This window comes from Mastigoproctus giganteus, chromosome 3, assembly GCF_048544385.1.
Source record: "Mastigoproctus giganteus isolate SK-2022 chromosome 3, ASM4854438v1, whole genome shotgun sequence".
Lineage (NCBI taxonomy): Eukaryota > Metazoa > Arthropoda > Arachnida > Uropygi > Thelyphonidae > Mastigoproctus > Mastigoproctus giganteus.
In genome coordinates, this window is record NC_143577.1 from 259,440,667 (window position 1) to 259,456,917 (window position 16,251).

At 38.4% G+C, this 16,251-nt stretch overlaps 1 protein-coding gene across 1 annotated transcript in view; it reads left to right on the forward strand.

The window, feature by feature from the left end:
* The window catches only part of LOC150089107 (nonsense-mediated mRNA decay factor SMG8-like), a gene marked incomplete at its 3' end in the record, with an annotated part of 262,505 nt that overhangs the window by 187,596 nt on the left and 58,658 nt on the right, over window positions 1-16,251 (forward strand). Inside the window, exon 13 of the mRNA XM_090370415.1 lies at window positions 15,149-15,317. Coding sequence (XP_090226541.1) covers window positions 15,149-15,317 — 169 coding nt within the window. The remainder of the gene's footprint in view (window positions 1-15,148; window positions 15,318-16,251) is intronic.

Sequence of the window (16,251 nt, forward strand, 5' to 3'; positions counted from 1 at the left end):
CCAGGTAATTGAGGAATTAAATCAGCAATTTAAGATATTGGGAGTGGATATTCAAAAAAGTTGAAGGATTGGTTTGTGTGGGGCAAGGTTTCTTGAACTGGAAGGTAGAATGCTATCTGTTATCATCCGAAAACTGTGTGATAGGATTTCCAGTTCATGAGGAAAAGAGTGGAAGAAATGCCTGAACCTTAGGCAACACCAGCATTAGTGGAAAAGGTAGAAGAGAGAGAGCCATCTGCCATCACCCTGTGCTAGCAGTAAGAAAGAACACTGGATACCAAATTGCAAAAAAAAAACAGTCGCAATCCATAAGACGGGAGCTTGTTCAGATCTTTATACTAAACACAATACAACACTTTCGAACTGTCAGGAGCAACTGCTTCAGTTTCACCAAACTTTTTCATTGAAATTTTCAATAGATGTGTTACATAAGCCAGTGGACTGACATTGACAGAATCCATATTAATGATCATTTAAGAACATTGAAAGTTTGTTTAGGAGTTGGCAGTTAAGATTTCTCCATTACCTTAGAAAGAATAGAGGTAAGTGCAATTGGGAGGTTTGTTGCTTTTATAGAACGAGATGGATATGTGCAAGTTTCCAGGTAGAAGGAACAACACCTTTGGAATAAGAAAGTGAAAAAAGGCAATACAGAACAGGAGTAAGTTCAGAAGCACATATTTTGAGAACTAGTGAAGAAATCCATCAGGACTTAGAACTTTCTTGCCATCAAGATTGTTCAAAATAATGACTTAAAAAAAATAAGATTGTTTTCAAAATATAAATTTTTATTTATATTTTATTTTATCTATCAGCATTCGTGTACTTAATTTATTTTTAACAAACTTTACTTATTTTCACTGTCTTGTCAGTATAAGCAATATTTATTTCTTTATGACTAATCCTAGCGCTCAGTGCCTCTTCTCTAATATTGTTAAAAATTCTTCTGTTATCCTTTCCTTAACTTTCCTTTTGATGGAAGACCATGGGAGGCATTGTGTGGATTGTACTGGGGATGATAGGTGGTTTACAAAGATTGTTGGTACAAGAGTTAGAAGAAAAGTAGAATGCTATTAAGTCAGATTTATCTTTATCTGAGGAGGCAATAGAACCATTAGGTTTTAACAGAGGTGGCAGTATAGATGGGCATAAGTTGTAGCTGATGACATTGGGAAATAGACCAGAATGCTTGATTGCCATTTGGATACAAAGCAAGTTTTCCATTTCTTGTTTAAAGTCTAGTTTGTATTGATTAATAGCTACTTTACGATTGTTGCTACGTTTACTGTACGAGCCAATTGTGATATGCATTGTTCTTGAAGCACATTTATTGGGATACCAGAATTTAGATAAAAATGAGATTATAAGGGGGGAGTGTGGAATTAAGATTTCTTGTCTATAAGAATAATTTCACTGACATCATCTGAACGAAGATTGACATCACATGATTTAAAAAAAATGCAAGAGCCTAGGAAAAGAAGAAATGAAATTAAGAAATCTCACAAATCTTCCGATTTCACAGTGTTAATGCCAAACAGCATATGGCTGAGATTGGCCACAAAGGAGAGGCTCCATTGGAGAAGAAATCATCACCAAGTTGTGATCTGAGGACCACTCACCTCAACCATGTACCTAAGTGTTGTTCATGAGAAAACAGATAAAGTATGTTGAGTGTGTGGTTAGGATTATCTGGCATTCTGGTAGGTAAATGAACAATCTGTGTGAGATCAATAGTAATTGCAGAACCCTCGGCAACCAACCACATGTAGATCTGTGTTAATAAAACTGAAGCCAACTGTAGTTGTGAATGTTAAAATCACCATGGAAAATTATGACACTGTTAGGAAAGTTTGACTGGAGAAAATCGTTTTTCAGAGAAAGGAAGTCAAAGAATTCTAAGTGATTAATGGAGTTGGGACAGCGATAGCGGTTACAGATGAATTTGATAGAATCAGGTGGAGAGATTTTTAATTCCATGGAGGGTCCAAGTAGTAAGTCTTTGCAGGGAAATATCAGAGCAGACAGTGCTTGCAATCCCATTGTAAAATAATATGCCTGTAACTGTCTGTGTAGCAAAAAATTCTATTGATTGCCAGTGCATCAATTTCAATTGATTGAGAGTGCAGCATTTTGAATTGCTGGGAAGAACTTGAAACTTGTCCAAAAAATTTTTGATAACTTTCAAGTTCTTTCCACTTTCATTGAAGATACAGAAATAGAGGAAGTAATAGTTGGAATAGGACCAGGGTATGTCTGCCAGGGGCAAAATTTGATGATGTTGTAGGACAATATCATCCTTTAAGGGCACAAAAGGTGATATTGTTGTACACGTTGGCACTAATGACATTAAGTGTAGGAGATCTGCAGATTTAATTAACAAGTACAGGTCAAAAAAAATAAAAAAGTCGTGAGTAAATTTGATTGTCTGCAATTCTGCTCAGACGCAATAGGAGGGAGTATATGATGAGAGCCCTGTCAATCAATTCGGCCCTGGAGAGATTGTGCAAGGCTCATGAGATAAAATTTTAATTGTGTAGTCTTTGCTTGTTAACAGGACAGATTGCTTCTACAGGGATGGGATACACTTAAATAGAAAGGGCACAAGAATGTTTGCTGATGCTATCGAGACAATGTTAAGTGGGTCGGAAAACTCCCAGCTTGGGGAGGGATTCACAGCTTACTAGATTAACAGTAGCTGCAGGTAGAGAAGGAAGTAATTCTTACACTGCTTCTATTTGAATGAGCAGCAGTGTGGAAAGCAGGTTGTTGGTGATTTCAGGAACTGCTAGGAGTCATTGTGAAACAAGTAAAAATATGGGCTGTATTAGCATTAGTAAAGGCACATGATGCGAGAAAGCAAGCTTATATAGCATCAACCAAAAAAAATCCTCATTTCACCCATTCACTCGCTCCAGATGTTAAGGTAACTAAGAGTAAGAACAGGTGCATGTATACTTGCATGCACACCAATGATAGAAGTATAGTAAATAAATTTGATTAATTTGAAGTGCTCGTAATGACATCAAAGGCGGATATTGTTCGGATATCAGAGACGTGGTGTCACACAGATATAAGGAATGCAGAATTGGAATTTGTGGAGTACAATGTGTACAGAAAGAATGGACGCCTCCGTAGCCAGGTGGGCAGGAGCGGTAGTGCATAGCACATGCTTCTTGATTAGACCGGGGTTCGAGCCCGTACCAACCAAATGCGGAGGATGCGGCAGGTCAGGGAATGACCACCGCATATTCCCAGCCCGAATAAAGGGTGAGGGTTGGCATCAGGAAGGGCATCTGGCCGTAAAAATTGCATGCCAAAACAATAAAAACACTGACCTCCACATAATAATGGGAAAAAGGCAAGGGGAAAAAAAAAAAGTATACAGAAAGAATAGACAAGATAGGAAGGAAGGAGGGGTTATGCAATTAGTTACAAAACATATTAGTTACATAAACCTTCAAAACAGCATCCTGCAAAACCATAGCAGAATGCAGCACTCAAGAGCCAAATCTCATTGAAGTCATCATTGGGAAAAACATCATATCTTTAGGATAATTCAAAACAATGATTCACCGAATTTCACAAAAAAGCAAGATCAAGAACCTAAGCAAAACCCACATGGTGAAAAGTTCCCAGTTTTCAAGCAAAAACTCCATTAACACCAAATAAATCACTTCATGAAGAAATAGTTTCAACATCCAAGCATCCTCACCACTGTCAGTCACTAAGAACCTAGCAATTTTCTAAGTTAAGACACTTATTTTCAAGTAGGTATTTATACTTTTACAATAGAAGAACTTCATCCATGATCCACCAGGTCAGAAGCAACCAAATGCTGCTTCCTTCTTTTAAAGTCTGTCAGAGTATTCTGATAAAGATAAAAATTCTCTCTATTACTAAGAAATAAAATTACATTTTCACTGTCATATTCATTAGTCAATAATTGAGGTTCTCTTCTAAGGCCTAAATAAGTAACACAGTCAAAAAGCAAGTGCTCCACAGTTTCTGGAGCACTGCAATTACAAAGGAGAGTCTGTTTAGGCTGCCATGGCCTGTAAGTATAAAACCAATGTTTAAGCCTGGATTAAACCATTTAAAGTGTTGCTCAGAAAACTCAGCAACATTGGGAAGAAACTTGAGTTACCTGACCCTGATCTGACAAAGTTCATTCAGATTGCCCGTCATGGATAAACTAACACCTAGGTCTTCTTTTGTCCTCCTCCCCGCTTAGTTCAAAATTGAGGAATAATCTCAAATCTGGGAAGGGATCAACAGATTTAAAGCATTTATTGATAAACTTTATGCCATATATAACATGTTGCCAAAAAATGCTAGAGAATTGAAGATGTATGCAAATTCGCTGGATATTGAACTATTAAAAATTGGCAGAAAATTTAAGCACAAAAAATGGGGGCATCGAGTTTCTGGTCTGTTTCAGCTGTTTGAAATAACTATAAGGCATTACTTAATCATTTTCAAGAAGCAAAGAATGACTCGACTTATTTTTAAATGTGTAAAATTTTTAAATTTTAAATGTGTAAAAAATAAGTAATTAAAAATTACTTATTTTTTATACATTTTATTTATTTTTTATATGCCTTTTTAATAATAATGATAATAATAATAGCAGCAATAAGAGCTAAATTGACGGTACTCACCTCAATTGATCTGCTTAGTTACATGGTATTGAAGTGGAAATGAATTAAATGAAATTTAAAATAAATAAAGACAAAATTGTTAAAAACGTGTAATTAAATTTGCTCAAGAAAGAAGTGCACTACCTCGTCCCTGGTTGTCATTTATAAAATATTAATATGAGAACAAGATGAAGCCAATAGTGATAACAAGCGTGAAAAACGTCTTCAGTTGGCAATGATAGGAGAAAAGGAATTGTATTTAAAGAATTCCTATGTTCCCATAATGCATTTCGAGACTTGTGGGAACTTTACGTGTGTAAGGTTCCAGACCAGTGAAAGGTTGGTTGGAAGTTTCATGTTTAGAACGTTAACTGATGACACCATTCTATGACAAGCGTCTCGTGTTGGAAGATTTTGTAACTAGATCCTAATTTAATGATTGCAATGGCTGAATCAATTAGGGGATTGTGGTTGTGAGAATGCACATGTTGTGTAAGTTCGGTGCCATCTTGATTAGTTCTGTAGCTATTATGGTGGTAATAAGCATGCGTATTGGAAGTTTTTGTGGTGCCATATGTTACAGTAGTGCCCCCGACGTAGCATGCGTTACAACCAGATTGACATTTAATTAAATATATAACGTTTTTGATGTCGCTTATTTCATATTCATGTGTCTCTTTATATGTATTAAACGTGGTCCCTAATTTATTATATGAAGAAAATGTCTGTATTGGCAAAGCTGTTTGGCAAGTCTTCTGTGATAGGGGAGGACAATGCATGTGTTTTGTTTGTTGTTCTGGTTGGTGCTATGGTTATGTGGGTTATTGACATTATTTCTTGCAATGGGAATTGTGTGTTGAATTAGATGAAGCATATTTCCTAGCTATGAATTTCTTTGTAAGGTATTGTAGGTCCTAACCTACAATACCTTACAAAGGTATTGTAGGTTAGGTTATTTATCCACCAAACTCTTGTAGTTTGGTGGATAAATCGTCCTGCGAAGAACTAAACATTGTAGATTTGATTGTAGAGAATAGACTTCTTTGTACTGAGTGGGTGATGTGATTGAAAATGTAAATATTTTCCTATGTGTGTGTGTGTCTTTTCTATAAATTTTGGTTCCTAGCCTGGTACCCATTTTATATATATATTTTTTTATGAAAACCCCAAACACGAAAGGTATCAAAACCTATAGTACTAAGTACCGTGCATGGGTTGAAGGAGAAGTATGGGGGAAGGGGGGGTGCCGGAAACTTTGCTCTAGAGACTAAACATGGGTTTCACCACTTCAAGCCTCCAATAAGCAAAGTGGTGGTATTTCACCGGTTGATGAAAGTCATCTACCACCTACTGGACATATATTGTGAGGTTAAGGAAGTTGATTTTATTGTCAGTTTCTATTTCAAGGGTATATTTTAATCTTTCGTGAATTGTAATGAATTTAATAAAATGGTGGCTCTGTTTCCTATTAACATGTCGTCCGCATACCGCATGTAGAGCTTAATACCCGACGGAAAAGATTGGAGTACTTGGTTTTCGATTGTCGCTAAGTAGATTTCGGATAAGGGAGCTGAAATTCCTAATCCCATGGGGAGACCAAATATTTGGTCTCCCCATGGGATTAGGAATTAGGTGAAAACAAAAGTGCCTAGCTTCAAGTAATATCAAGGTGAGTATACCTCTATTACTTGAAGCAAAAATACCATCAAGTTTGTTCTTTAATCTGGAGATGTTATATGTATTGTCAACTTTGTAGGGATCTTTATCAGAGAGGATTTGTTGCATTTTATTGATGGTTTTAAGCACTTTTATCTAAAATTGTGATAGTATCTCCTTTGTCAGCTTTTTGTACGATAATTTTTGGGTTTTTTGTAATTTATATATATATTTGATAGCTGTTGTTTGGTCGTATTGGGTTGTACCAATCATGAATAATAATGTTGGTTTCATGCATAATCTGCCGTTTGTCTGGGTGGTTCTCCAATTTGGTTTGCAACTCAGTGATGCAGTCTTTAATGGGATAATGATGGTTGCTTATTGCAAAGTTAATGAAACAAAATTTATCGAAAAGACACACACACACACAAGAAAATACTTACATTTTCAATTGCATCACGCACTCAGAACAAAAAAGTCTGTTCTCTACAATCAGAGGCCCCGGGTGCCAAGCGTTTGTGACTGAGCGATTTCTCTGTGACTTTCAGTGTGATTTCTTAAAAGTGCTATACAGTTATTTTATGTTCCTCTCGTTAAGCAATCTATTTATTTAATAACAGCTCTTGTCAAAAAAGTTCTTGTACAGAGCAAGAAAGGGAAGTCACCTTTCTTTTTCTCATAGATTTATTACTAACCCCATACTACTTTACACTTGGTCACACCAGGCACTGCTCCTGCCTCCCCGTGGCAGGGCCGGAAACCTTGGCAGAAAAGCTCATCTGCCAAGGGCGAAAAGGAGCAAATATGGAGCAAAATGTGTTTCCACCTCTAGAGCCGACAGGCCAGAGAATGATACTGATTTTGACATCATACAACCAAAGAGGTTGAAAACTAATTCACCAACAACAGAGTTTCCTGCATTTCTAATTATGCACTCCCTTTCAGACCAACCTGTCAGCAAGTTATCTCCTTTACTCATCCAGAAAAACCTGGAGAGTATTGCTGGATCTCCTAAGACTGTTAAAAGGCTACAATCTGGAGACCTACTATTAGAAACAGCAAACCGTAGACATTCAGAGAAACTTCTACAACTGACAAATTTTGCAGGTATACCAGTGTGTGTGTGTGTGTATCTCCCCATAAAACACTGAATACATCTAAAGGTGTGATAAAGCTGGGATCTGTTGAATGTGACGGAGGACGAAATAACTCAAGAACTTCATGATCAAAATGTTATTGCGGCTAAAAGAATCATGATTAAAAAAGACGATAACCTTACACCCGCTAGGAATATTATCCTTACATTTAATACCCCAAACCTACCATCATCAATGAAAGCGGGTTATCTTTTTTGATGTATTCGCTGCATACCCAATCCTTTGAGATGTTACAAGTGCCAGAAGTATGGCCACTCTCAAACGACATATAGAGGAAACCCAGTGTGTCCCAACTGTGGATCTTCTGATCATACACTCTGAATGTTTGGCGACATTCAGAGTGTATGGCACAAAGACTTCTGCCAACTGCAAAGGCAACCATCCTGCGTACTCAAAAACATGTGACAGATGGAAGGTGGAGAAAAAAAATTGTTAAATATAAGGTTGAGAACAAGGTAACCTATCAAGAAGCGAGAAAAATAATTGCTCCTACTATGCCCAAACGTACCTATGCTAATATTGCACAAAAACAACAAACAGTGTCCACTCAAACCGATGTTACAGTCCCCTTAAACATATCAATCTCCGACTGGGTTCAAGCTGTCCTCTCTCAGCAACAGTCCAGTGTCCCTAAGCACTTTTGGATCGGATCAGGCAAGTAACACACCTCTAACCGTACCGGTGACATGTCCTTCCCCACCCGTGATTGCTACTGCATCACATAGTAAAAGTTGCAGCAAAAAGTTTCAAAAAAAAATATCCAAAATATTAGTATCCTCCATGGATACTAATTACTCATCCAACCAGAAAGATCCGATTTTAGAAATATATGTGGAGGAAGAAATGGACACTGGTCGGCCTAAATTTTCAAAAAAAAGACAAACAGAAATCTGACTGACATGAAACTACCATATTGAAAAAGCAGTCAGATACAGCTCCTTGTTCTCATCTCAAGTAATGCCTTATATTTTACAGTGGAATTGTAGAGGACTTCATAGCAGTATCAACGATATCAATTACCTTATTCTTCGCTATTCTCCAGTGGGTTTCTGCTTGCAAGAAATCTATTTAACTTCCCAAATTTCCACCTCCATAAAGAACTACTCATATGTCGAAAAGATTGCAATACATCAAATGCTACCCGTGGTGGTGTGGCCATCTTGATCAACTCGCAGATCCCAGCAAAGCAAATTGTTCTTCAAACAGAAATTGAAGCAGCCGCTGTACGTTTCATTACTCAGATTGCTATAACACTATTTTCAATCCATCTTCCACCAAATCATACCTTCTCTTACCAAGTTCCAGTTGCCTCGGTAAAATCCTTGAGAAAATGATCTCACAGATGACTTGTTTGGATAATCGAAGACCAAAATCTAATGAGTAATAGTCAACTTGGCTTTCACATAAGGTCTTTCATAAGGTCTGCCTTTCACATGGTTTTCATAAGGTCTGCCTTAGATCTTGTAATCAAGGCTGAGTCTACAGTTTGCAATGCCTTTGTCAGAAATGAGCACCTTGTTATAGTCTCCATTGACATTAGCATTAGTAAAGGCATATGATGAAAGAAACCAAGCTTATGTAGCATCAGCAAAAAAAAAAAAAAAAAAAAAAAAACCATTTCACCCCTTTGTTTGTTTGAAATACCGGTCCAGCTGAGCCTTAAATTTATTTAGGCTATCAACTTCCACAACAAGGGATGGAAGTCTGTTCCACCAACCAACTACCCGCTGGCTAAAGGCCAATTTCCGCACATCTATCCTACATCTGCCATGCATTTATGCCCTCTCAGGTGATTATTCTGAGCAAGAGGAAAAATCCCATCGGCATCGAGCATGCTCAAACCATTCAAGGCTTTATACACCTCTATCAGATCACCTCGCCGGTGCCTAGTCTCCAGACACTCTAATTTGCAAAACTTAAGCCTTTCTTCGTAAGAGCAACCCTTTGTTCCATTCAATAATCTTGTTGCCCTTCCCTGTACTCGTTCCAGCAGCTCTACATCCTTATTGAAATGAGGCCTCCAGACCTGTATACAGTACTCAAGGTGTGGCCTGACAATTGCCTTATACAAGGCAATAATCACCTCCTTATCCCTGCTAGAAATATTCCTGTATATCATTCACAAGACACCATGAGCTACTCTTGCAGCCCGTCTGCATTGCTTATTTATTTATTTACCATGTTTTTAGCATTTAGCATTAGCATTAGTAGAGGCATTTGATGCAAGAAAGCAAGCTTATGCAGCATCAGCCAAAAAAAAAAAAAAAAAAAAACCACTTCCACTTCACCCCTCTGTTCGTTCAAAATACCTGTCCAGCTGACCCTTAAACTTATTTGGGCTATCAACTTCCACTACAAGGGATGGAAGTCTGGTCAACCAACCAACCACCAGCTGGCTAAAGGCAAATTTCCGCATGTCTATCCTACATCTGTCTTTCCTCAATTTGAATTTATGCCCTCTCAGATGATTATTCTGAGCGAGAGGAAGAATCCCATCAGCATTGAGCATGCTCAAACCATTCAAGGCTTTATACACCTCTATCAGATCACCTCGCTGGTGCCTAGTCTCCAGACACTGTAATTTGCAAAACCTAAGCCTTTCTTCGTAAGAGCACCCCTTTGTTCCATTCACTAATCTTGTTGCCCTTCTCTGTACTCGTTCCAGCAGCTCTACATCCTTCTTGAAATGAGGCCTCCAGACCTGTATACAGTAATCAAGGTGTGGCCTGACAATTGCCTTATACAAGGGAATAATCACCTCCTTATCCCTGCTAGAAAAATTCCTATATATCATTGACAATACACCATGAGATACTCTTCCAACCCATCTGCACTGCTCAGAGAACTTCATATCTGCCTGCACAACCACCCCCAGGTCCCTTTCATTCTCTACCACTGTCAGTGTAGTACCACAGAGTTGATACGTTGCTCTGGGGTTGCTGTTTCCCATGTGTAGTACTTTACATTTGTCAATGTTAAACTTCATTTGCCACGTCTCAGCCCATCTGCTCAACCTTTCCAGATCCTGTTGCAGCAGCATAGTGTCAGTAGTGTCCTTGACAACCCTGCCTACCTTTGTATCGTCTGCAAACTTCGACATTAAGCTTGATATACCATCATCAATATCATTTATGAATACAGAAAACAATAATGGACCAAACACTGAGCCCTGAGGGACTCCGCTAATAACATTACTCCACGACGAGCAGTGTCCATTGATTACCACTCTCTGTCTTCTCCCCCTCAGCCACCCCTTTATCCACAGCAGCAGTTTGCCTCCAGTGTCACACTGCTCCAATTTGTGCAGCAGTCTTCCATGTGCAACAGTATCAAAAGCCTTTCTAAGATCCAAGTATATAATATCAAAGTTATTCCCTGCATCCAGTTCCTTTGTGACTGCATCATAGTATCCAATCAAATTGGTCAGGCAAGATTTTCCCCTTAACAAAACCATGCTGTGTCCGAGCTATAACTGAAGTCTTGTCTAAATGATCCTGCAGTGCTTCTTTAACTAGTGCCTCCATTAATTTTCCTGGAACAGAAGTTAAACTTACAGGTCTATAATTACTTATGTCAGCCTTTGATCCTCCTTTGTGAATTGGGGTCACATTTGCACATCTCCAGTCTGTGGGTACCTCCCTTGAGTCCAAGGAAGCTCTCATAATTATGGCTAAGGGTTTGCTTACTTCCTCTGCTGCCTCCTTTAATATAACTGGATAGATCCCATCCACCCCGGGTGCCTTTCTTTTGTTTATCTTCAACAATTTCTCCTCCACTTTACTCTCAGTTATTACAAGATTCTCTAGCTTACTGCTAGAGTTGAATACACCTCTGGCTTTCCCCTCGCTAAATAACTCCTCATGTGTGAATGTCGATGCAAAGTATTCATTTAGTTTGTTAGCTACCTGAGCAGGATCATCAACATCAAGATCATCAACACCCATTGATATCAAGTGGACCAATCTGATTCATCCCCTTCCTTCTAGAGTTTACATAAGTAGAGAACTCTTTGCTGTTTTTCTTTGCATCCCTTGCCAAAGATTTCTCGTAATCTGCCTTTGCCTGCCTAACCTCCTTTGTAACTTGGTTACAGATCAACTTGTATCTATCATAGGCTTCTGTGTCGTGTTAATTTGTATGTATCCCATGCATGTTTCTTCTCTGCCATATGCCTCATCAGTTCATCTGACATCCATTTAGGCCTAAACCTTGAACAATATTTCTTAGTTGGTATGTAAAGCCTATTAGCTTCCAAGATAAGTTCTTTGAGTTGGTCCCACTGTATAGAATTTAAATACTATCTCAGTCCATCGTAGTCGCCTTTACGAAAGCAATAAACCTTCCCTTTACCCCTAATGGTAGTTACCTCTTTGAGTAAATCCCACTACTGCACACTGTGATCACTGCCACCTAGTGGTTCATTTATCTGCAGATTCTTAATGCATGAAGAATCACTGCTGATAATCAAATCAAGAGTATTTCTCCCTCTAGTTGCCTCCCGAACATGCTGATGTAGAAAACAATCATCCAATAAATCCACAAAAGCCTTGCTAGTGTGTGAGTGACCAGCCCCCCAAATTCCAGTTAATATCTGGGAAATTAAAATCTCCCATTATAAGACTCTGATTTACTGGCCCACTCTATTTCCCTGTACAGTTTCTTATTATACTCATCAGAGTCATTAGGCCTATACCAGACTCCTACTCTCAATTTTGATCTCCCAATGCTTATGTCACACTAAACTGACTCGACACTGCACTGTCCAGCGATGTCCACTGGCTTCACTTCCTTGAATTTTATGTATTTCTTAACTAATAGCATAACCCCTCCTCCCTTCTTATCCAGTCTATCCTTTCTGTAGACGTTGTACTCCCCAAATTCCAGTTCTGCATTCCTTATATCTGTGTGACACCACGTCTCTGATATCCCAACAATATCTGCCTTTGATGTTTTGAGCAATACCTCAAATTCATCAAATTTATTTACTTAAACTCCTAGCATTGGTGTACACGCAAGTATACATGCATCTATTTCTATTCTTAACTACCCTAACACAACCCATGTGTTTACTTGTACCGCAATGACTTCCGGCAGTCTCTGAAATATCCTGCATCTTGTTTTTCAGGCTTCTGCTCATTCCAATAGAAGCAGTGCAAGAATCTCTTTCACCTCTGCCAGTGGCTACTGTTAATCTATTCGTCTTTGTCTCCCCCCAAGCTAGCAGTTTTCCGACCCACCTAAGACTGCCTCGATAGCATCAGCAAATATTTTTGCACTCTTTCTATTTAAGTGTATCCCATCCCTGTAGAAGCAATCTCTCCTGTTAACAAGTACAGTCCAGGCTGAAAAAATTCTACCCCTTGAGCCTTGCACAATCTTTCCAGGGCCGAATTGATCGACAAGGCTCTCATCATATACTCCCTCCTATCGTGTCTGGGCAGAATTGCAGACACTTTCAAATTCAACCCTATTTCACGGCTTTTTTTCAACAGTGACCTGTACTTGTTAAGCAGTTCTGCCGGTCTCCTACTCTTGATATAATTAGTGCCAATGTGTACAACTATAGCACCTTTTGTGCTATAGGTGTACACGTTGGCACTAATGATATCAATTGTTCAGAGAACTTCATATCTGCTTGCACAATTACTCTCAGGTCCTTTTCATTCTCTACCACTGCCAGTGTAGTACGAGAGAGTTGATACGTTGCTCTGGGATTTAGTCGCATTTAGTATTGATATCAGTGATTTGACTGTAGATGATCATTCTCAGATAGCTGCCGAACTAAATGAGTATTTTGCATCTATATTCACACATGAGGAGTTATTGAAGGAGGAGATGGCCAGATGTTCATCAAACTCTAACAGGGAGTTAAATGACTTTGTAATAACTGAGAAATTGTTGAAGGTAAACATAAGAAAGGCACTGGGGTAAATGGGATCTATCCAGTTATATTAAAGGAGGTGGCAAAGGAAGTAAGCAAACCCTTAGCTATAATTATGAGAGCATCCTTGGATTCAGGGGGAAGTCCCTACAGACTGGAGATGTGCAAATGTATCTCCATTTCACAAAGGGTGATACGAGTAATTATAGATCTGTTAGTTTGAGTTCTGTTCCAGGGAAAGTAATTGAGTTATTGGTTAAAGAAGCATTGCAGGATCATCTTGACAAGACAAGTAATAATTCAGACACAGCCTGGGTGTGTCAAGGAGAAGTCTTATCTGACCAATTTGATTGGATGCTCTGACATGGTCACAATGGAACTGGATGCAAAAAATAATTTTAATATCATATAGTTGGGTTTCAGGAACTTTTGATACTGGTGCACATGGAAGACTACTGTACAAATTGGAGCAGTGTGGCATTAACGGCAAGTTGCTACAATGGATAAAGAGTGGTAATCATTGGGTACAGAGTGGTAATCATTGGGTACTGCTCTACGTGGGCTAATGCTATTAGTGGTGGCCCTTGTGGTTCGGTGTTGGGCCCATTGTTGTTTTGCATATTTATCAATGATGTTGATGAAGGTATATCAAGCTTAATGTCAAATTTTGCAGACGATACAAAGATTGGCAGGGCGGTTTTAATGACAGCATGCTGCTGCAACAGGATCTGGAAAAGTTGGGCTGAAAAGTGGGAATTGAAGTTTAACCTTGACAATTGCAAAGTACTACATGTGGATAGCAGTAAGCCCAGATAAATGTACCAACTGGGTGAGTTACACTCAGGGTAGTGGAGAATGAAAGAAACCTGAGGGTAATTGTGCTGTCAGATATGTAGTTCTCTGAGCAGTGCAGACTGACTGCCACAGTAAGTTTTGGGACCTTGTCAATCATATACAGGAAGTTTACAAGCAGGGGTAAAGAGGTGATTATCCTCTTGTATAAGGCAATAGTCAGGCCACACTTTGAGTACTGCATACAAGTCTGGATGCCTCATTTTAGGAAGGATGTAGAGTTGCTAGAACAAGTACAGAGAAGGGGAACAAAGGAGTGCCCGTACGAAGAAAGACTTCTTAAGTTTTGTGAATTGTCGCTTCTGGAGATAAGACACCTGCAAGGCGATCTGATTGAAATGTATAAAGCCTTGAATGGGTTGGGCATGTTGAATTCTGATGAGATTCTTCCTCTTGCACAGATTAAAAAACTTAGGGCATAGATGAAATGTGCCTTTAGCCAGTGGGTAGTTGTTTGCTGGAACAAACTTCCATCTGTTTTTGTGGAAGTTGATAGCTTAAATAAATTCAAGGCAGAACTAGAGAAACATTTGGAACGAATGGATCTGTGAAATGGGAAGGGCGTGTTTTTTTTTTTTTTTTTTTTGCTGATGATATATAAACTTGCTTTCTTGCATCATATGCCTCTACAATGCTAATCAGTTAATGTCTACTAATAGACGATCCATAAAGAAATACAAAGACAAAAATCCTAGGTAAGGTAATATTTTAAAGCATACTATAGTGATAAACAATCCTATAGTCATCGGTGAAGTATTTCAAATCCATGGTCTGGATTTAAAAAAGAAGTACCTCCCAATCCCCTGTTTTCCTGCTTTTTGAAAGTCAAAATTTGGCAGGTGTATATGTTGTCATTATAAATATCAGATATATCTAATGTATTTAATCTCTACCTTTAGTATATAATTATCTTTACATTTAGTCTTTATAATGACAGTTTTTTTTCCTGTTTTTTTTTTTTGTAGGCTGCCAATTATGATTTTTATATAGCTCAACATGGCATCTGTTGTGGAGATTTAGACTGTTATGAGTTTCCTATATTCCAGTCCAGCATAGCAGATTCCTTACCCCTAACAAAAGATCATAAAGATAAAAGTAAAGTACTAGCCAACTCCAAGGATTCTTCATCTCTTGGTGAGCATATAGACTTTAAAATTTTATTTTTATGCAAACTGCTACTACTGAGGGAAAGTAGAGTACAATATACAGTCTGCTGATGAGGCTAGTGGGAGTCAGAAGTGTTCAAAGCCACTAAGTGGATTTTCTTATTTATTGCTTTGAAATTATTGTTTTTCTAAAACTCTTGATTTAAATTAAGTGTATAGCATTATTTTGTGATTTTCTTACTAATCTGGTGTATTTATTCTTTACTCGGCCTTGAAATTGCATAAAAGTATTGGTAAGGGTATCAAATCCACGTGTTACAAGTTCAGCTCCGCTGAACGAGAAGTTTTTAGTCATATTTAGCCACTTTATTGACCAATTGTTACATCAAATTATTTTCTATAAGTAGCTTATAGACCTAGTCAGGATCCTTAGTTTATTCTGAATTGAGACAGCGAGATTTGGAAGTTAATTAATAATGCGCCTCCGTAGCCAGGTGGGAAATAGAAGCAGTGTGTAGCTCATGCTTCTTGATTAGACCAGGATTCGAGCCCGTCACCACCAAATACGGAGGATGCAGAAAGGTCAGGGAATGACCACCGTATATACCGGAGCAATATGGCCTTAGTTGCTAAGGCCATATTGCTCCTCCTTAAAAAAAAAAAAAAAGTTAATTAATACTTAAGTGTCCGTAGATTTACCGTTCGTAACTTAGCATTAGCATTAGTAGAGGCATTTGATGCAAGAAAGCAAGCTTATGCAGCATCAGCCAAAAATAAATAAAATAAATAAATAAAAAATAACCACTTCCACTTCAACCCTCTGTTCATTCGAAATACCTGTCCAGCTGAGCCTTAAACTTATTTAGGCTATCAATTTCCACAAAAAGGGATGGAAGTCTGTTCCACCAACCAACCACCCACTGGCTAAAGGCAAATTTCCTCACGTCTATCCTACATCTGTC